This window comes from Conger conger, chromosome 3 (genome assembly GCF_963514075.1).
Source record: "Conger conger chromosome 3, fConCon1.1, whole genome shotgun sequence".
NCBI classification, from domain to species: domain Eukaryota; kingdom Metazoa; phylum Chordata; class Actinopteri; order Anguilliformes; family Congridae; genus Conger; species Conger conger.
In genome coordinates, this window is record NC_083762.1 from 20,946,158 (window position 1) to 20,967,677 (window position 21,520).

At 42.7% G+C, this 21,520-nt stretch overlaps 1 protein-coding gene across 1 annotated transcript in view; it reads left to right on the forward strand.

Annotated features, from left to right (window-relative positions):
* col4a5 (collagen, type IV, alpha 5 (Alport syndrome)) overlaps window positions 1–21,520 on the forward strand; it is a 59,264-nt gene that overhangs the window by 23,094 nt on the left and 14,650 nt on the right. Inside the window, exons 2-33 of the mRNA XM_061233631.1 lie at window positions 1,036–1,095; window positions 3,182–3,271; window positions 3,389–3,433; window positions 4,962–5,006; window positions 5,759–5,821; window positions 6,310–6,363; window positions 6,485–6,511; window positions 7,093–7,173; window positions 7,455–7,517; window positions 8,512–8,547; window positions 8,769–8,810; window positions 8,897–8,989; window positions 9,444–9,497; window positions 10,410–10,466; window positions 10,766–10,810; window positions 10,913–10,966; window positions 11,082–11,123; window positions 12,124–12,217; window positions 12,737–12,772; window positions 14,482–14,733; window positions 14,858–14,944; window positions 15,059–15,129; window positions 15,676–15,867; window positions 16,052–16,220; window positions 16,717–16,809; window positions 16,908–17,012; window positions 17,333–17,430; window positions 17,562–17,712; window positions 17,808–17,921; window positions 20,620–20,787; window positions 21,134–21,223; window positions 21,331–21,477. Coding sequence (XP_061089615.1) covers window positions 1,036–1,095; window positions 3,182–3,271; window positions 3,389–3,433; window positions 4,962–5,006; window positions 5,759–5,821; window positions 6,310–6,363; window positions 6,485–6,511; window positions 7,093–7,173; window positions 7,455–7,517; window positions 8,512–8,547; window positions 8,769–8,810; window positions 8,897–8,989; window positions 9,444–9,497; window positions 10,410–10,466; window positions 10,766–10,810; window positions 10,913–10,966; window positions 11,082–11,123; window positions 12,124–12,217; window positions 12,737–12,772; window positions 14,482–14,733; window positions 14,858–14,944; window positions 15,059–15,129; window positions 15,676–15,867; window positions 16,052–16,220; window positions 16,717–16,809; window positions 16,908–17,012; window positions 17,333–17,430; window positions 17,562–17,712; window positions 17,808–17,921; window positions 20,620–20,787; window positions 21,134–21,223; window positions 21,331–21,477 — 2,818 coding nt within the window. The remainder of the gene's footprint in view (window positions 1–1,035; window positions 1,096–3,181; window positions 3,272–3,388; window positions 3,434–4,961; window positions 5,007–5,758; window positions 5,822–6,309; window positions 6,364–6,484; window positions 6,512–7,092; window positions 7,174–7,454; window positions 7,518–8,511; window positions 8,548–8,768; window positions 8,811–8,896; window positions 8,990–9,443; window positions 9,498–10,409; window positions 10,467–10,765; window positions 10,811–10,912; window positions 10,967–11,081; window positions 11,124–12,123; window positions 12,218–12,736; window positions 12,773–14,481; window positions 14,734–14,857; window positions 14,945–15,058; window positions 15,130–15,675; window positions 15,868–16,051; window positions 16,221–16,716; window positions 16,810–16,907; window positions 17,013–17,332; window positions 17,431–17,561; window positions 17,713–17,807; window positions 17,922–20,619; window positions 20,788–21,133; window positions 21,224–21,330; window positions 21,478–21,520) is intronic.

A 21,520-nucleotide genomic window follows, 5' to 3' on the forward strand; every position in this document is an offset into this window, starting at 1 on the left:
TGAGCCACCCACCAGCTCCCTCATAATTCATCCATAACCTGTAATTATAGGTTTTCATTTGTGGCTAAAGAAAACCATCTCATTGATATGGACAGTATTTGCAATCAAAATCAGCTCCATTATTCATAAATATTTCCAACAGGCAATAGTATAGAATATCAGTTGCTGTTTTCTGTGTTGTGCGTGGACTGACCTCCCTCACACTGGGATATTGTGGGCTGCCCCTGCCCTGCAATATGGCCTGTGGTGCCCCATTAAGATTCAGTCTAGACTATATGGAGAGCCACAGGGCCCATAGCAGCGCTGCCTGCAAGCACTAGAACATTCCACCAGTACATTGAAACTTTACATACCTTGCCATAATTATCATTTTTGCTTTTTTGCCAAATACATTTGGAAGGAGATTGCCACTTCTTGCGCTGCATTGTTGCTGCGCCCCTTTCATTCAGACAAGGAAAATGTCGGTGTTGAATGCCAAAATTGCTCTGAGGTGAGGGTAACTCAGATGGAGGAAACTAAATACTGTTTTATGTTCACAGTTCAAAGGAAGTTGCGCTTTTTGTTAAAAGGGAAACTATGTCAATCATACCTTTCACTTCACTTTACCTGCATGGTTATTTCTTAATCTCAGTTGGCCATGCAGACCTTCTTTACCTACACTCGTCATTGCAGGATCTGCCATTGTGCTTACGTAGAGGCCCTGGGAATGTGACTTCCCCCTAGAGTGGAAGTGGCATTCATTAAAAATCTGCACGGAACTATTTTTGCTGAGAGACCGGACCAAAAGGTTGGCCTGTAACCTTCATCTGTGTAATGGTGTTCGGCAGTCTTGAACTCAGAAGCGCCACCACAGTTGCACTAGCTGATGTATGAGGAGCTACCCTTCAGCTCTTGTGTGGGAAGCCAGAGTTAAAACTGTGCTACATCAACCTGAATGTCAGCCTAACACAGTTGTGTTCTGTCAAGACGAATGTGCAGAGCAATGGTGTATAACAAGCTCATCTAATGGCGCTTTATTTCCGTCTGTCCTTGCAGGCTTGCCATGGCTGTGGAACGGGATCAAAGTGTGACTGCAGTGGAGTGAAAGGATCGAAGGTGGGTGTCTCACACGCTGTTCTGGGTCTGGCCTCGTCACCCTCCTCTCTGTATGTTTCCCCAGCCTTCAGTCGTACCTTCATTACATTTACATTACCGGCATCTTATCCAGAGCAACATACAACCAGCATAACCATAACCAGTGACAGGTGCACTGAAAGACCCTAGTGTGAAGTACAGTGCCAAGCGCTAGTAATGACCTCAAGGAACTTAAACATTGTAGACAGGCAGAACACGGCTACTATATGTAGCCAGGGGTCCCATGACTGTGCAAGTCAACCGCAGTTTTGGCCTGTGCTTTCCCACTTCCATTTACTGTATAGTCAGCTAATAACATAGCCCAGTCACGAACCTGCAACAGCAGGACTGAGCTTGTGCTTGTGGTGAGCACCTTCACTGATTCATGGTTCATGGTCCTTCTTTGGATGAACATCAAAGAATGCCTGTTTTGAAAAACATCTTATCTACGTGTTCCCAATGCAGCAATACAGTATGAGTGAGATGGATATGTGAAACAGGTAGGTCTTTGAAGTTTGTTCTAGCTGAGGAGGATGGAAAATTAGCTGTGGTCTGTGTGCATGCACAATATCCTCTGAAGTGGGAAAGGTTTTCCTTTTTAATGTGCTCCATAAGGGAAGAACAAACGGCACTGATTCTGTGCTGCACCCACATTGCGCTCAGATTTCATCAGCTCAATTTGCACATGGGACAATGGGCTTGACAACTGTGGGTTTGGTTACCTCCTTCCTCAAATAAGTGTTAATGCAGTTAAGTCTAAAAAAAATAAAATAAACACCGTCAAATTAAAGCTGTCAGTCTACACTTCTAACCTCATATTCATTATTTCAACATGCTGGAGTACAAAGCCAAAAAAAGTGTTTTGTGCCAAAAAAGGGCCTTTTTTTATTGTCCAAATACTTATGGACTGCACTGTTCATTCTATTTGTGTATTATTTTTGTTCTTCAACCTGGTGTTCTTTAATAATCTTTAATAACTAATATGCTGTAGAGCTATTGTATGCCTTCATTACAGCTGTTAATGGCATAAAAGAAAGGAATACTGTGAGAAGATTGGACCACAGATATTTCAGACAATAATTTTATATTACATAAATGTGACCGTTTTAGCCTTGACCTCATCATGTTATATTTTCTTCGGACTAGTCTCCTGATAATAATCTTACAAAGAATACAGTTTGTATTTCTTTAATTTTTGTCACAAACCTATTTTGACGATTTAATCTTGCTGAACAGTAATTGGGTTAACCCCTCAAGAACAGGTTTTTACAAATATTGCTACCCCTCGTTTAATACTTTGCATTGGTTAGAGAACACATTTGGTAGGTATTTTTGACCATTCCTCCATGTAGTCAAATAGTCAAATAGCATGTAGTCCAGTCATTTTATAATGGCTAAACTAAATAAATCAATATTTATACACGGAATAAATGATTTACCATTACTTGCTAGACCTGTGCTTTCATACACCTGGGCTCTCAGTAGTGAAAACAGTTCTTGGCTGACTGATCACAGGTCAAATCGAACTGAGCCGAGTTTGGTTTTGTCTCCCCCTTGTGGTGGACAGATACTACAGTGGGACGAACGAACAAACCAAATTACATAGTCCTCCCCTCTGATTTCATTTGGTGGGGAACAAATAGATTACTTAATAAAAACATTGAAACGTGAGTAAATGTATTGAAATAAAAGTATATACCTTTCCCATATTCCCATATCAACTATTGATTATTATCAGTGTTGTCTATTGTATGCATTTAATTTTTTCTTATTTATCAAGGGTTTATCATTTATCATTCTGGAACCCACTGTATTTATTTATTTATTTATTTTTCCCAGACTTTCTTTATGTTAACTCCAACATATTTTTCAATGAGATACCATGACTCAAAATGTGGTCTACCAAACGGTTGAGCAAAACATTAAAAGAGTGCTATGAACATACTAATAAACATACTAACATACACACATACTAATGTATCTTGGGATGCATGCAGAGAATCACATTCTTGTATCAGTATTATTCTCAACAGCTGCACTCTTACACCATATGTTTCCCTCTCTGCAGGGGGAGAGAGGGTTTCCAGGACTACAGGGCCAACCAGGGGTACCGGGATTTCCGGGGCCAGAGGGCCCTCTTGGGCCGAGGGGAGAGAAGGTTTGGGACCCCACCGTTTGAAACATACCATGGACATACTGAAGTTTCTTGCTTCAGTTCAGTATTGAGCAGTGCACTGATGGGGACCCCCAATGACTAATGCTTTCTCCCTGGCAGGGCAACGACGGTCCTCCAGGACCAGCTGGGCCAAAAGGAATCCGAGTGAGTACTACTCAGTTTACATGTGTGGACCCACTAAATAGTTGTAGTAATAGTGATAGTAACCGTAAACAACCCATACTCTATACTATACCATACCACCCATACTATATTCTGGAACCAAACACTACATATTCTGGATCCAATTAGCATTAGCACACAAGAGGTAACTATTACACTCAAGTCTGGGCCACACTAATGTTCATGACCTGGAAGACCAGATCAAGAAACTGATCCAGAAGCGGAGATGCTATTAAATCTATTGAGCTACAGTATGTACTTGTAGTCTTGTGCCTTATAAAAAGTAGAGCCACACCCATTTAAAGGATAAAAAGAATATTTGAAAGGGTAATGCAATATTATCATCTGTATTATGAAAATTATCCAGTTATATCAGATCCTGTTATATCAGATCCTGAAGCAGTACATTTTCTATCCAAAATGGATATAATCCATTCCATGTATGTAAGTCACAGAAGGTTATGCCAGAAATACATTTGCCCCCATTTTGAACACAATATGGGGTGTAATTCACCACGTTATTGAGCACATGTGCAGTAGAAGCTGAGTAAAAAGTATGGCTGTCAATGACTATTTTGTGCTTTCGAAGACAGCTTGCAATGAGATGCTTAAGACTCCTTATCTCTTTAGTCACAATTAAAGTACTGTATGAATTCTGTGTGGGCAATTGATTAGAGTGTTTCATAATAAAGTGGACTGTAGACTATTCCACATTCACTTATATGGAGAGAATTGAAAAGGTATTGCTTTAAATGCGTTCCAACCCAATTTCACTCTGATACAATTACGTACAATGCTTTTTGGGCAGAGTGGCTACAAATCCATCATTTGCTGAGATTAATATTTGAGATACAAGGATCCATCTATGTCACAAAAGTTTTGAATGTGAATAGTTAGCAAGATCAAAATAGCTTAATTGCTATTTCAAAACTTCTTATCAATGAAATAATTCTACAGGTATTTGTTGCATGATGAATTCCATGTTGTGGATTCCATGCTGTACATCTTTTATAGAGATAAAAAGATTATTTAATGCAGTCTGCCAGCCAGGAGCCAGTTTGTGCGGCCATTTTCTTTACTTCAATCCTGTGCTCATATCTGTTCAGCGGAGCTTTATTGTTTCAGTCGGGCAGTTTTGTCGCAGCCAGGTTAAATCTTGACACACAAGGATCCATTTGGCTATGAAATGAGTCTTGTTCTGCAGGAACTACAGGAGGAATAACATTTTTAATCTTTGCTGCAGTGAATCATTACCATTGCATTGCCATCGACATCTAAGAGTGTGATTTCATCCTTTTGTCTGATCGACTGCATAATGGACCCTACAGAAAAGAAGACAACCAGCAATCATTCTTTGATGATGCAGTTTCAGCCATGTTATTGTACAGTGCCCTTGTGAGAGGATGTACAGTATTATATGTGAAGTGAAGTTTGTGCAGGGACAAATGAAAAAGAGGTTTATCATGGTTGCGCTGTTTACTGAAAGTCTTGACTGTGATCTTGTTTGCAGGGTCCACCAGGACTTCCTGGCTTTCCCGGAACCCCAGGGATTCCAGTGAGTTTCCTTTTCCGCTCCTGATATTGGCAAATTCTTCACTCATAGCGCCATCACTGACACAAATTAATGTTGGCCACAAGAAAGACCTTGCATGGTCCGGTCCGCAGAGAGGCTCATTCTGTTGAGTCACTGTACTATTGTCTGGATGGCTCCAATATTGTGGTGGGGAATCCGGACAGTGTCCGCGCATAAATGTTGCTGGCAGCCCCACAGGGTGACATCAGAGTGTAATCAGCTCGAGCAACACTGAGGAATGAGTCATTTGCCTGGATTGTAGCATCTTATCACTCACTAGCAACCCCTGCTGGTCAATCGGGCACCAACAGGTCTGCCTGTTAAAATGCACATATGGTATCTCTCTCTGACTTGATGTCTGTGTGAGTCCCACTTGCAAACAGTGGTATGATGCAGTAATAAGTGGCAGCAATTTTATGTGCTCAATGAAAACTGATATATGTACATATACATGTACGGTTGGGCTTTTCAAATTGGGGAGAAACTATTTTTTGTCTTAATCAGTCATTGTGTTTTCCCCTTTTTTTCTACATTAATTCTCCCTCTCTCTCTTGACTTCTGTTCATGAACTGCCTCTTGTGGTGTCATACATCTTTTCCCTCGGGTCATGTGAACAGCTTATACATGTTTTATTATATTATATTATATTATAGTACATCTCACTTTGAGCACATATCACAAGCAGCCATCTTGTTTTTATCTCCTGTAAGTGAAGCCATCTCGCTCCTCTGCAGGGTCTTCCAGGACAGGACGGGCCACCAGGTCCGAGGGGAACTCCAGGGTGTAATGGGACAAAGGTAGGTGTCACTGAGCAAGACTTCCATGGGAAGAAACAGGTGTTCATTTAATTAATTTTTAGTAACCCAGCCCTATTTCTGAAGTTTTCACTCCAACGCTAACAAACTACAAAGTCAATTCAACATTTATCCACGATTCAATATTTATTCACATCTCACTGACCTGCTAGTTAGTAGAATTGGGAATTGGGGGGTACCAAATTGAGCACATGTTGCCCCTACTGGCTGAATTGTGCACTGCATTGTCTCACTAATAAAATAATAATCTCTTGGAAATAAGGGTACAACGGAGGTACATTTTTCTTCTGGAACAAATTTCCCGAATGTACCCTGAGATACATCTACTTAGGCTCAAAGCCATTCAGGGGACCCCGTCCTGTTTTCCTAATGGTGTTAAGACTGTGATTGTGGACCCCCTACTGTACCTTCAGGGACCCCACTTTGAAAGCTCAGGGTCAAAGTAGTTCTTATTGTGTCCTTGTTTGCAGGGTGATCGTGGATTTCCAGGAGGTCCTGGCCTTCCTGGAATACAAGGGTTTACAGTGAGTTGGAATGTGTTGCTTGTATTAAGTAAATTACGATACATATTCTCTTCCACCAATAAATAATTTCACATTCAGCTTAAATATGATTTGCTCAACTGCTTCCATTTTATCTCCTTAGGGTCCCCCCGGTCTACCAGGTCCTAAGGCAAGTTTTTACATTGCATTTGTTAGTCCTCCAGATGCTATAAAAAATATGAGCCTTTTGAAATGTTTGTATGTAAAAATACATTTAAAACATATCTGATACTGACATTCAAATTTTGGCTTTGAGAGACAAACTGCTCATCTCAAGTGTTTTAAACAGAGCTAAAATGAACATTTCAGTTATTACATTTGTGTGCTATGACAGTGTAGGTTATAGCTATAATTTAGATTTCAGAATGTTCAAAATGTGTTGTGTGTGAAAAAAGGCTGGTTCAGGCCAAAGAAACGAATCTGATTGACTGGCAACTGTTCATGAAAAGATTTAACATACTAATGGTTAAAAATACTGTAAAAAAATAAAATAAAATGTTGCCTTCAGCAACTGTCTGTGTTCTTTTCTTCTGTAAAGACGTCAGTGAACATACTGTACAACCTGTAGTGGTTCTGTGGTTCTGACTAAGGCACAGGTATTCTGAAATCCTGGTGTTAATTCAGCCGTTCCACTGCCAGGGGGCATTTTCATTTCTTGGGTGTTTATCTGTGACTGTGGTGGTGTTTAAATTTTCCCCTTTGCCTCTGCAGGGCGACCCCGGTGAGGTCATCTCAGCTGATCGCTTTGGGCAGAAAGGAGATCCTGGTTTACCAGGCCTCCCAGGGGTTCCTGTAAGTGACAGTTTAGGCCTCAACTGTGAATTCCATGCGCACCAAACATGTCAACCTGAGCTTTGCAAAATGCAAAACACAAAATGTTAAGTTAATTTTTTCAGAATATTATGCAGGGTATATCCTGGGCAGTTAGATATTTAACTTTATATTGTGAAATGCCCTCAGACCAGTATTCCAGATAACGAAAAAGTTGTCTTGTCTGTTAACCCTTCCTTCACTGTTGAATTAACACTGGTGCATGGTTCGGCTGGTGGACTCATCATTGTTGTCTATTTCAGGGAAACCCAGGACAACAAGGCCTGTCTGGTCCAATTGGGCCACCGGGTCCTCGCGGTTACGAGGTACAACAGGAACTCTTTATTCTTTATTATTTCTACTCTTCTACTACTGGCTCCTTTCTGTGGAATCAAAGTCAGGAACATGCAGGAAGTTGCCAAGACAAAACACTTTAGTGGAGAAATGGAAAGTTTATTGTAATCACACTGGCCAGTGGGAAGATCCCTGAAGCACAACAGTTTGTGGTACAGCAACCTACAAGGCACTGGTCCTTTTACCTATTATGGGCTAATGCAACCTATAGAAACCCCTAGAAAGGCCTAGGAATCACAATGCATTTCAACAGGCATATGATCAAATGCAATGCTGGCATCACATCGGTCAGTTAAGGGAGATGTGACGCGCAGGTCACAACTGTCTGTTAAGGGAAAGAAATTTAACGTGCAGGTCGCATCTGTCTGTTAAGGGAGATGTAACGTGCAGGTCGCATCTGTCTGTTAAGGGAGATGTAATGTGCAGGTCACATCCGTCTGTAAAGGAAGATGTAACGTGCAGGTCACATCTGTCTGTTAAGGGAGATGTAATGTGCAGGTCACATCTGTCTGTTAAGGGAGATGTAACGTTCAGGTCACAACCGTCTGTTAAGGGAGATGTAATGTGCAGGTCACATCCGTCTGTAAAGGAAGATGTAACGTGCATAAGGGGTTAACCTAGCTTAATACCCTCGGAGGGCCTGGCATGACATGACACACGTCCCATTTTATCTTGTGAGGGCTGTAGTAACATATGCTTTGTTCATCAGCACCATATACTATTAGTCATGCCTGATACCGTATGCCATCTCAATGAGCAGTAGCCTATCCCACCTTAACCTTTGACCTCTGGCCACACAATTTACAAAACAGCCTCCGATGAACAGGCCTCACCTGCTGCAGTAATCATTGATCAATTCACACACAGACTACGAGAAAACTCTGGACTCATCACTCTGTGAGTCCATTATGTAAACTTTTTATGTTGTATCACCTCGCAGCGCTCTTACCTGCAATTGTTTTTCAGGGCCGTTCTGGGCCTCCTGGTCTCCCAGGACCCAAGGTAAGGTTTTGTTCTAAACTTCCACAATTACCCACCCATCTGTATAATTTGCCATGATTCATCAATCAATATTTGCATTGTATTCCATATTGTATATTTACACAACCCCTCCATTTTCAACAAATCCATGCCTGTTCTAAATGTTTCTGAATGTCTGTTTGTGTGTCTGTCACTTTTATCTGCCTGCTACATGTTCTTACACGTTTCTCCCTCTCACGCAGGGTAACATGGGTTTAAACTTCCAAGGACCTAAAGGAGAGAAGGTAGGCTCTGCTCACAGATCCCTGCCTGCGTCAGAGTGCTGTGTCAGTGTGTTGGCTCCAGGTGACACGCGTGTATGTGTGTGCAGGGTGAACAGGGTCTTAATGGACCCCCAGGGCCGCCAGGACTGATTGGAGAACAGAAGAAGCCAACAGCCTCTGAGGTGCAGAGAGGAGAAAAGGTATAGTAGAACCCGACGTCACCACCCCAGACTTGTGCTCAAAGTGGATGTGTCAATGTCAAGCAAAGGGTTAAACTATATTCTGCTTTGGTAGAATTGAGGCATAGCTGAAGTCCAAGCTTTTTAAATGAACAGTTAGTGAGTTAGATTTTAGTGTTTTTAATTTCATTTCATTCAGTCTCTTTCTTTTCAGTGTACAGAAATCATATTGTTTACTTGTTATGTCTGTACTGTACAGAAGCAGTTCAGAATGATTATGGTATTCCCAGAGGATGCCACTAGATGGCACTGCAGAAAATGGTATAACTGCATACTATTACAAAGGCCACTAGATGGCTTCAATGATCCTCTTTCGACCAAGGGTGGTTTTTAGGCAACATATTTTGCATATATTATTTTGTGATTATATCTTAAAATGGATTATCAAATAAAATGGCTTTTGCATTTATTTCAGGGGGATCAGGGACCTCCAGGACTGCCTGGTGAGCCGGGCACCCCCGGGCTTCCTGTACGTACCACACTCAGTTACATATACAGTACATTAGTTGTATATTATTACTGTATATTATTATTGTATGAAAAGCTGCATATTGCATACATATTGCTCTACTTCTGAGTTCAAATAACTGAGTTTTGAGTTTAAAAATACTGAAATAACTGCCTGCTCCTGTGAGTCATTTCTTAAGAATTCCCACATACAGTATTTTTCACATTTTAGTCAAATCAGAGGACATCCAAATAAACTGCTCATAGTAATCATCCTACTGTATAAAAACTACTCTGAAAGCATAGTTGTACAAACTACCAATCACTGTACTTCACACTAAGCACAGTTGAATTACAGCTACCCGAAATATAAATGTAACTTGTGAAACTGCAAATATATGAACTGCAAATATAAAAAAACATAAAAAGTATCATTATGTTCTGCTGAAATGACGGGAGGGCGGCAGGGATGGTGCAGTGGGTAGCACTGCCGCCTCACAGCAAGGAGGTCCTGGGTTCGAATCCCCGTCGGCCGGGGCCTCTCTGAGCGGAGTTTGCATGTTCTCCCCGTGTCTGCGTGGGTTTCCTCCGGGTACTCCGGTTTCCTCCCATAGTCCAAAGACATGCAGGTTAGGCTGATTGGAGAGTCTGAATTGCCCATAGGTATGAGTGTGTGAGTGTGTGAGTGAACGGCGTGTGTGCCCTGCGATGGACTGGCGACCTGAAGGTGTATTCCTGCCTTTCGCCCAATGTATGGTGGGATAGGCTCCAGCCCCCCTGCGTCACTGTTCAGGATAAGCGGGTTAAGATAATGGATGGATGGATGGATGAAATGACGGGGAGAACCAGTACCCTTAGTGAGCAATGCCTGCAATGTGTAGCAATTGGCAGTTGACCGTTGGCTTCTCCTAAGACAATTCTTCTGTGTTTCCAGGGTCCTTCTGGTGGTCCAAAAGGTTTAAAAGGAGAGCCCGGTGAACCAGGAAAAAGGGTGAGTGTTGCAGGTTTATCTTTTCCTCTTTGTGCAGACACCCAGGACCGGTCAGGTTGACCACTTCACTCGCACTAGATTATTTTCACTAGTCTAGAGATCTCCAGAGCTGATCCACAGCTGATCAGGAGTACCATGAACTCAGAGTTGAATCTGTGAAGCAATTGATGGTCAGCTGACTGCTCCTGTGTGTGTGTGCAAATTTGACTAGTGCTAAGAAAAAACGATGAACAGATGGTGATGGTGTTGTTGGTGAAAGTTCTAGACCTTTTTGTTTAACCTGCGGTTTTATATCTCAGGGGAAGCCAGGCAAAGATGGAGACCCAGGTCCAGGAGGATTCACGGTGAGACGTCTGAAACCAGCGGTTCTGTTTAGATATGATATGTTTTGTTTGTTTGATCTAATCTTTCTCCCTCAATTTTTAATCCATCTCTCTCTCTAACAGGGTCAGAAAGGAGAACCAGGTCAGCCAGGTCATCCAGGTCGAGATGGCGAGAGGGTGAGACTACTGTCTGTTTCGCATTTCAGCACTTGCTTTGGATGAATAAAAGATAACAAAAACATGTAGTTACCACTGCTTGGAAAATGTGTATTAATCATTATCACACTCCCAGGGTGACAAGGGAGATCGTGGCTTCCCTGGACCTCCAGGGGCGGTAAGTGTTCTCTCTCTGTTTCTGTTTCTTACATACATATAGTCGTCAGTTACAAAATCTTCTATTTCAATCTAGGAGTTTTACATGAGACTATAATATGAAGCTTATATTTTTATCATTTATAATTAAACTTCTAAAGTGATGGCAGTGCAGGCAGGACATTTACTCCTCGAATACCCAAATCACAACCCCGCAGACTGGGGAGTGAAATGATATCCCATCCCGATTTCCATGTGTGCCACTTGTGCACTGGCTACAAAAGCGAAGGGAGTGCACTGGAAAGGAGATGGGAGCTACGCTACACGCTCCTATTCAAGTGCAGCAGAGAAGGAAAGGGCTGAATGGAAGTGAGTGTGTGGACTTGCATGCTCGGAGCCTTTCTGTAATCAGCAGCAGCAAGGCGAGAGCAGGTGGAGGTCCCACTTTCGTGGAGAAATTGAAAGTTTATTGTAATCACACTGGCCAGTGGGAAGGGTGGCACAATGAAGTGGACCTTTACATATAATCCAGGGAAAAATACATGTTCCCAACCCCTGTACACATTTTTTCACCACCTTCACTCTGAAACTCTTTCATTGTGAGTGGCCCTTCCTTTGATATCAGAAAAAACATTAAGAGGAGTGTCACTTAAGAACTGGTATCTAGGATTACATAATCCTCAATATTACACACGATTCCACCTTTTTTCTTGATATTGTGTATTGTTGTGTTGTTCCCTACAAACAGAGGTGGACAATCCGGGTTCAGAAAGGAAAAATCCTCCCCAGTATTATATTTTGCTAAGTAGTACAGAACTCATTAGTGAAATCAGCTGGCTGAGTTCACGGGTGGAAAAAAAAACACATGGCCCTTCGACCCTTGAACTTTCCACCTCAGCCTACTAAATCAGTGTTGATCTTATGCATGGTGATGCTGCATATAAATCTGTATGTTCACGTGGACCACAAAACATGGGGACTAACACATGGACTAACAGTGAGACAAATGTCCAATGTTTCAGGTGCTGAGTGGACCGAACTTCAACAGAGTGGGACCCAAAGGTGACAAGGGTTTCCCAGGGTACCCTGGGCACAAAGGAGACCGTGGCATACCAGGTATGTAGTAGCAGACATTTCACCTTCATATTTCATTAAATATTATATGCTCCTCAACACTGACTGTGGAGGGACACAGTACATCAGGTTTTCCACTACTGTTGCACCTCTCGTTTTTACAACATGTTTTGCATTTTTAATGAATTCTTTCCATTGTTAATGGACAGCATTCACTCTACTTTTGCCCTTAAATTTGACTTAAAATACATTTGACTGCATATCATGATGTTATTCAACTGAGGAAATGAGAATAGTGTTGAGTGACCTTATTGCACACCATCTACAGTCATAAAATGAAGTCTTAATTTACACATGCTTTCAAAACATTTATGAAGAATTCAAGAGTTTATTCATGTGGCATTACTTAAATGTTTCCAAGAAAGACAGTGTGTGGTATTATCCTCTCCTGCCAGATGTGCAGTTTTATTGAATAGTATGTATCTGGTAATATTTGTATATGAATAGATACAGTAAGAGGTTGAGCCTGCTGTGATTTTTGCCCTTGTTCTTCTTCTGCAGGTTTTACTGGACCTCCCGGACCACCAGGGATACCAGGTGAGTGCTGAAATTCAAATAAAATTCAAATTATATCCCAAAGAGTGGCGCTGTTTCCAGCTTCTGGGTAGCAAATCTGCAAAAAATGCAGTGTCAGATCATTGTTGAAGAATAGTTGATCCAGAACAAATACAAAGGCCATGCCTAACATTTATTTTTCAGTCAAATAGGACTTATACTTACTTGACATAAGTAGTTCATATCGCTCATTCCCTGGGGCAGGTGTGCTTTGGTCCTTTATGCACAGATTGTGGGCTACTGAGTGAAAAGAAGTAGCAGTTGGCAACTCAGCTTTTTTTTAAAGAGACAACCAGGAGACTCCACAGTGAGACCAGAAATGAAAGACCATATGCAGTGGTCCACAGTGAGTGGGAAATGAGTCCAAAGTGAGGGTCTCTCAGGCGAGCATATATTGGGAAAGATAAGCAGTGTATATGTCTGTGTGGGGCTGATGAAGCACCAGTGATCATTGAAAGGAAACAATGGTGTCTGATTAAATCAATCATGCCTGTGCAGATGTACTGTGCCACCTTGACAAGGTCAGGTAGAGAATGCATTTTACAACAAACAGCATACGGAATTCATCAGGACTAAGGGAAAATTGCAAATGGTATGGTATAAACAATGGTATAAACGCCTTATGCCAGAAAAGTCCTTTCTTAAAATTCTTTCTAGATTACAGATAAATGGTGATATAACATGGACTGAACGAACTGTTCAGATGATTTTATGGGATATTTTCCACAACTTTTGAACATATACATTTTATAACTGTGTTGTACTGGCAACAAATCAAACACAAGCACCATTTTAATCAGCAGGTTAAACTATTTTAATTTTATTAGGCTTTAGAAAGACGGCCCCAATGAAGTTGATGTGTTATGCTTTGCTGCATATTATAAAAGCACGAGAGCAGTGATGTCGCATCGCACTGAGCTAGTATCCTTCAATGCAAATTATAGTCCGTATAATGTGTAGGTATAGAATTTGTACTTTGCTTATTGGTTTGCTAGTTACTGTTGTTAACATGCAAATGGTGTTTTAATGTTAGTCCCCTCTTCTGTACACACCGATATGGAATGTTCTTGGCTCTCATATCAGGTGATATTGGCAAATGCATTAGACGGCCATATCTAGAGCGACTTACATTGTACATTGTACTTACATTGTAAGTTGCTCAGGATAGGACCATCTGCTAAATGGTGGTAATGGGTAACGTTAGCTGTGAAGTAAACTACTGCAGTAAGTAGGGACATGAGATGTTACGTTTTCTGCTATTGGATTGTCTCGACATATAGCGACAAGGTGACTTTGCCAGGTTCTCCTAGCAACTATGTGGCATTCCTTAACAGCAAATGCTGCTGTTCCATTTTTTCCTGAACAGTGCCTAGCAATTCTTGCTAAGTAGGCTACTTCAAGTTTATCTAATGTTTAGCCATTAAAACATTAGATAAAACTAATTGTCCCTCACCCTATGAAATCTTAGGTGGCGACAGTGCATGGGGGTGGGGACCACATGTTTACCATTTGCTTGTTCAATTTGATGTCTAATAAATGTTTTTTTAATTTAATTTACAATGCAGCTGTACACATTTTTGCATTGATCAGTTATTGGTTTATCAGAGTCATATTCTGCTGCCAGTAGCCTTGTTTCTGGTTTGGTATATTGGGCCTGTGCCCTGATATGTGTCTGTGTGCTTCTGGTACAGGGGAGGGGTCTGTGGGTGTTCCTGGCCGGCCTGGTATTCCTGGAGAAAGGGGACAGAAAGGAGATGAGGGGTCACCAGGCGTCTCATTACCCGGACCCCCAGGTAGGCCTGGACAACAAGGACTGTCTGGACCTCCTGGGCCCCCAGGACCCCCAGGACATAGAAATGATGGTGATAACTGCCTCCCAGGAGACCCAGGCTTGCCTGGGCTTCAAGGCGAACGTGGCTTCTCTGGAGAATCAGGGCAGAAAGGTTAGCATTGTACCACTGTCTCAGTTTACCATACTAAAACCTTGCACAAAGTATTCCTTACTGTATAAGTATACCATAATGCAGCCTTCTTGCGGATAGCATTGTGTGATGTGTGATTTCTCAGGTGAAAAGGGGGAGACCTGCATAAACTGTTTCAATGGGCCTCATATCCCTGGAGCTCCTGGCCCCCCTGGTCCCCCAGGTCCCCCAGGTAAGACTTGTTCCTGCTTAATAGACCAAGCCAGAGAAGCGTACTTTCTTTGTTCTATGAGCTGCTCTGTAAGCTGACTTTTTCAGCGTGTGATGATGGCTGTCCCTCTTGCAGGAACCCCTGGATTCCATGGGACCAAAGGTGAAAGAGGATTCCCAGGAGGTGTTGGTCTGGTCGGGCCACCAGTAAGCATCCTTAGTGTTCTTTTCTCTCCATGGTGCCAATGGTCCATGATCTCTTTCCTTGGCTTACTCAGAAAACATTATTATCCTGAATGTTCAAGGGGAAAGACACTACCTGGCAAAAATGCTTCCTGCTTATACATAAATTAGAAAGAATCACTTCCCCCATGAGAGAACTTTGTGTGCACTTTCAATGAAAAAAAGGCTTGGAATGGAAGTGTTAACCTTCTGAGGTAATATCATTGGAACATGTGAGCATAAGAATATGTAATGTTGAGAACAGGCCATTCGGTCTACCCTGACCTACCACTTACAAACAAGATCTATCCAGCACTGCCTCTACTGCAGGTCCTGGAATGCTATGTAAAGACATACTTCCTGATATTCCTGTGGACTTTATATTCCACTGTACTGGATTACATTGTCATGCCGATTTAGAAATTACCATTGTTAATGTCATCCACGCTTACTATGCTCTTCATCTGTTGAAGCGCGTTGCAGCCTGCCATTAGTTCTTCTCCATGGTGACACATGTGTCTGTGTTTCTAGGGTTTTCCCGGGCCTCAGGGTGCATCCGGAATCCCAGGTCAGAAAGGAGAACCAGGAGATGCTATCTCCATTGGTGGCCTTAAGGGGGACAAGGGTGACACTGGGTTCCCTGGCGGGCCTGGCTTACCAGGACTGGATGGAAAACCTGGAAGGGATGGACCACAAGGCCCCCCTGGACCCAAAGGTTTTTCTGTGAGTACATCGGATTCTCCAGTGTGTGACTGTAGACAGGAATAATGGTCCCTCATGAACCCTTGAATCATGATGGATTTATAATAAAAGCAACTGGAAAATGCCGCTTAACGGCATTGAGCTATACAGCTACTAAAACCTAATTTGTTACAAACTAATACCCTGTGACTGTTTGTTATGTCAGGGTTCTCAGTTGGTTAAAGGTGAACGTGGAGCCCCAGGACAGCCAGGAAATCCAGGTCTACCTGGCGACCAAGGTCCAGCCGGCCCACCAGGATTTGGTCCTCAGGGTCCTCCAGGAGAAAAAGGTCTTCAGGGCGTGTCAGGCCGACCAGGGGGTCCAGGTGCACCAGGTGAGTTCCAATTCAGTCTGAGAACATCACCTTATCAACACATACACTCGCTGACCACTTTATTAGTTATTAATTAGACTTCAGTTTTTGGAATTTATTGGCTTCTGTCGCCCATCCACTGCAATGTTTGCTGTGTTGTGTGTTCAGAGATTTCAGGTACTCTTGTCTTCCTGTCTACTTGAACCAGTCTGGCCATTCTCCTCTTGGTTTTTCACACCATTCTATGTAAACTGTAATCGCAGATCAGTTTCTAAAATACTGAATTAGTCATTTAGATCATATGACTTTCCCATTCTAATGTTTGGTCTGAACAACAACTGGACCTCTTGGCCATGTCTACATGCTTTTGTGCATTGAGTTGGCTGATTAGATATTTTCATTAACGAGATGGTGTACAGGTCTAGCTAATAAAGTGGTAACTGAGTGCACAGACGTTCAGTTTATTAACGTATTGGATTGGCATTGCAAAAAGCTAACTTTCCCAAACTGTCTGCAGGCCAGAAAGGTGAATCAGGTCAAACTTTGTCAGAGAAGGGGGCTCCTGGTCCAAGAGGATCCCCTGGAGATCCAGGTCTGCCAGGAGGTCCAGGTGAGAAGCACAGCAATTCATTTTCCTCAGTCCTGCCATTTTACAGGGCACATCATCACAGAGGAGTTACTCTCTGGTTTATTTGTTGCCTCACACAGGTTCTCCAGGTCAGCCCGGACAGCCTGGTTTCCCAGGGTTGCCAGGGACAAAAGGTGACTCAGGACTCCCTGGCATTGGCTTACCAGGCCCTCCTGGAGCCAAAGGTGAGGCTGCTACTCTGATTCCTACATCTGTGCACAGTATTACATCCACATGCATACATTTTGCAGGTGGGCATATGCAGCTTAAAAATCGCATCACATTTGCCTAAACTAGAAGATTGGTTCTTTGCATAAAAACATTTATGCTTTATTTTTGTTCTTGACTCTTGATTCATTGAGATGAACTAAGCCTGTCGAAATATCTATTTAATCCTTAACATTGGATAGCACAGCACTTAAGGCTTAAAAGACAAAGAATACTGTTGGTCACTGTCCTTGAATGGGTGACACATTAAATCTTAGTCCCAGTTATTCTTCCACAGGTTTCCCTGGGGCACCTGGCCCGAGTGGGATTCCTGGTGGTCCAGGTCGTCCTGGTGTGGATGGGCTGCCCGGTCAGTCAGGCGGCCCAGGGCCCAAGGTGAGACAGTGGAGCGCATCATACGGTGTTGTTTCTGAGCCCTGCAGTAAACCCAGCTCATGAGGCTGAAAGCTGGACATTTTTTTGGTATTAAGGTTATGCTGATGTTAAAAAGTATGTTTGTGCATTAGGGGGAGCCTGGCTATGGTTTACCAGGACCCCAGGGGCCTCCAGGATTTCCAGGTACTAAAGGACTTCCTGGGATAAAGGGCAATTCTGGATTCCCTGGGACCCCTGGCCAGCCTGGGAGATCAGGTTTTGACGGAGGACCAGGCCAAAAAGGTATGTATGAATCCTTGACATTGTCTACTCTTTCCCATAAGCACAGTGCATATCGGAGGTGATATCTTTATGTTCTTGCTTTTCTTGTATCATAGGTGATTCTGGTCTTCCTGGCTCCCCTGGAGCTCGTGGCCCTCCAGGTACTCCTGCATATGGCCATCCAGGGCCCCCAGGCCTTCCTGGTGCGCAAGGGCCTATGGGTCCTACTGGTAGGTGACCATTTTATTTCTATTGACACTGTCTTATCAGTCTAAGCTAAATCATTTGAGGAGCTGCATGTTGAATAATATTAATGTTGATGTTAAAATTAGTTAACTGAAATTAGTTAAAAAGGGATAGTTAACTTTCTGATTTTTCAGTATTGTTTCAACAAAAAAAACATTTATGGATTTAAGGATATTTTGGATACCAGCCAGCTTTATGATGGCAGCTATAAGGACTGTCAATGTTTGTAAAATACAGTTCAGGTAACACCAAAGAGCTGGTACAGCATTGTGTCTATGTCTCCTGAGGTTCTACTTGTGTATATTACGTAATTATTATTTATTTATTTTCATTACATGAATCCTTTAATTGGTTGGGGTTCATTTCTTTAAACTACAAACTTGCAAAAACCCCTCCACCAGCCATTATAAAGCCATAAATAAAGATTATAAAGACAAGTCATCAGAAATTTCACAAAGTATCTAAAATATATTTCATCGCACACAAAAATTCTGAATTAGTTGAAAATATTCATTCACTCTGAAATAATGGCAAAAAAATAAATCTCCACAGAGTGAACTGTTCCTGTAAGGCTGTATTTAGTGCTTTAGTAATTTGACAATTTGCAATTTGCAGAGCATCTGCCCTAAAATAAGAACTATGTTAAACCAATGTAACATGCAGCAGTCATATATGAAGTATGCCTAATGTTGTATATTACTCTTTGATGCTGTTCATTTCTTGTGCACACTCAAGAGCACGTGCGGTGGTCTGATTCTCTATTTGCATGATTGGTGCTGTAGCCCAAGCTGCACACTGTCTGTAACTGAGCCCTTTCAGTTTGATTGATTTACTATTTTATTAAACTTATGTCACACTGTTTCCTAATGCTCACTACAAGTGCCACCATATCACTACTGGGTCATGCTTGCCATGTCTTAAGCACCATTCACTGGGATTTTAAGTCACAAATGCGTTCATGAATGTGTGGCTGAATGGATGTCTAAGTGAGCGTTGCAGGAGCACTGTCTGGCATGCCTGTTGTCAGAAGCATTCTGGACCTATGAGGAGGTCAGACTGGGTATGGATGTTTTTGGTCAAGAGGACCAAATTAGATAAAATTACGACCCAAAAACATACCCCAAACATTTAAAAACGGTGTTTCTTTGATTATATCTATAGTGCAACTGAGCCCTTAACTTGGAGGACCACTTTGGGTTCCTTTCCCCTTTTATTACTTTTCTCCTACCAGTCACAATCAGTCCCTGTTATATTTACAACAGTGGTAACTGACTATAGAGGGCTTAGAGCTCAAGTATACTTAGGGCCATATAGAGAATTGTGAATCCAATCGAGGGCCATACATGTAGTACTATTGTGGAATGTGAGTGGGGGGGGGGGGGGGGGACAGTAAAAAGTTCTCACATGAGCACTGCCAAGTCAGAAGTTTACGGTTGTAGCAGAGCAACACAAGTTCTGCCAGCTGTTAACAACGATTGACAACAATGACACAAAGCTTCCAGTTGAGAATTAAAACAGTATTTGGCATCAAAGGTTTATTAGGTTAACATTGGTTAAAGTCAGTGAGAGTAGGAGGGGCACCCCCTTCCCTTCGCCAGTGCTGCATAGCTTGATTGTAGAAGTACGTAGCGTTCCCTTCATTCCGCACTATTTCACAGGCCAAATTTTATTATCTGGGTTGATATGCAGGCCAGATTAACAATTGTGTGGGGCTACATCTGGTTTGACACATGTGGCTGAGAGTAAACTGTGGTTGACTATTTACAACTTTATTTACTGAAGATTTCTATTTTCTTCAGTATGTGATAGATTATTGTGATGGAGACAGGGCTTGAGACCAGCGACCAAGGCTTGTTCAGAATGGTGTTGGTCTTTGAATTCATGTTATATGTAAATACTATAGCTCTCAGTTCCTCAATCCACAATTATCCACAATCCACAGTATATTATAAAATGATGTGTTTCCTCGCTAATTCATTCCTGTACGTCATTTCCCTGCAAGGTGTCTTGTTATATTCAGGCACTGCCTCCTCCCCACATCATGCTTGTTCCTGCTCTGCATGCACACAGAAGGCAAATCTCACACTAACCTGCATTATGATTAATCAACGCAATCATAACTCTTATGTAATAATTATTACATCATACATGCATATGTAGAGCGTTTTTAACAGTTGATCCACTCCTTGCCCTTGTCTCGCCGGCATTCCTCATCCTGTTCAAAATATCCTAACAACCCTTCATGACCCAACACCCGGGGTCCCTTACTGGATGCCCTTTGACCTCAAGGTGACCAAGGTACTGTAGCCAATCCAGCTCCATTATCTACTGTGCAGGAGTAGTACTTTGAGGATCATGAGTGAGGGCAGACGTTGGTGGATAGGTGGCATTCTGGCTTCTGCCTTCTTGGATAAGATTTCTCCTGGCACTGGGGTTTCCAAATGAGCAGAGAGAAGGCTTTGTAAAGCATGACCATGCCACATTGTGTCTGATCCTTTTTCATACCATAATTAACCTTTAATATTTTTGTATCATACTCAAAAATGAGTCTTTAGCTCTTACATTTCAGGTATCCCACCCTGCAAGCATCCATAGCATCCTTGAATCTGAGATGTCATAACGTTTAAGAGATGCTTGGTAGGCCATCAAGCCATCCTAATGTCATGTCATCTAACATCCCAGGATTCCCTGGTGTGAATGGGGAGAAGGGTGACCCTGGACACCCAGGACTGGACATCCCGGGGCCCCCCGGAGACAGAGGAAACCCCGGCTTCCCTGGATCACCTGGAGCCATGGGCCCTGCTGGCTCCCCTGGCACATCAGGCAGAGATGGGTCACCTGGACAGCCCGGTGAGTTACCACGTCTAATGGCTCTGTCTGTGTTTGTGTTTCCTGTCTGATGCATATGTCAGACCAACTCCATACTGAACATGGTTTGACCAGCTCACGCTTTTGAAACAGCTGCTAGCTGGTAATTACCAGCTTGTCATAGCTGGATTTTACACCACGGTGCTGCCTACTACATAGTGAGTGACCCTATCTGCATGCCTGCTTGATGTGTCCTGCCGCTTTGTATATCTGACAATCTTGTCTTTTGTATCAGTCTTTCCATTTTAACTTGAGTGTGACTTTGAGGCACTTGATGGATATTGGTGTATCCGTATTGAGATCTCTGCCCTCCTCATCTTGATACCAGGTTCAAAGGGGGATATGGGAATCATGGGAACCCCTGGACCTGTTGGACACCCTGGTGGCCCTGGTACACCTGGATTCCCTGGACCGAAAGGTACTACTCCAAACTACACATAGGTTATAACAAGCATGCTCACTGTCACTTCAAACGCAGATGCCACTGCCAAGCACGGACATTTACACAATGCTTTTGTTACCTAGGTGATGACGGCTTCCCTGGACGGCCAGGGGGTCCAGGTGGTCCCGGGTTGAAAGGAGACAGGGGTGACCCCGGTATCCCTGGCCCACCAGGCCCGAGCATTCCCCCTGCAGAGCTGAAGGGAACGAAGGGAGACCCAGGTCCCCCAGGTGAGCTTTTGCATCCCCCGTGTGATTTCAAAGGCTTGCCCTC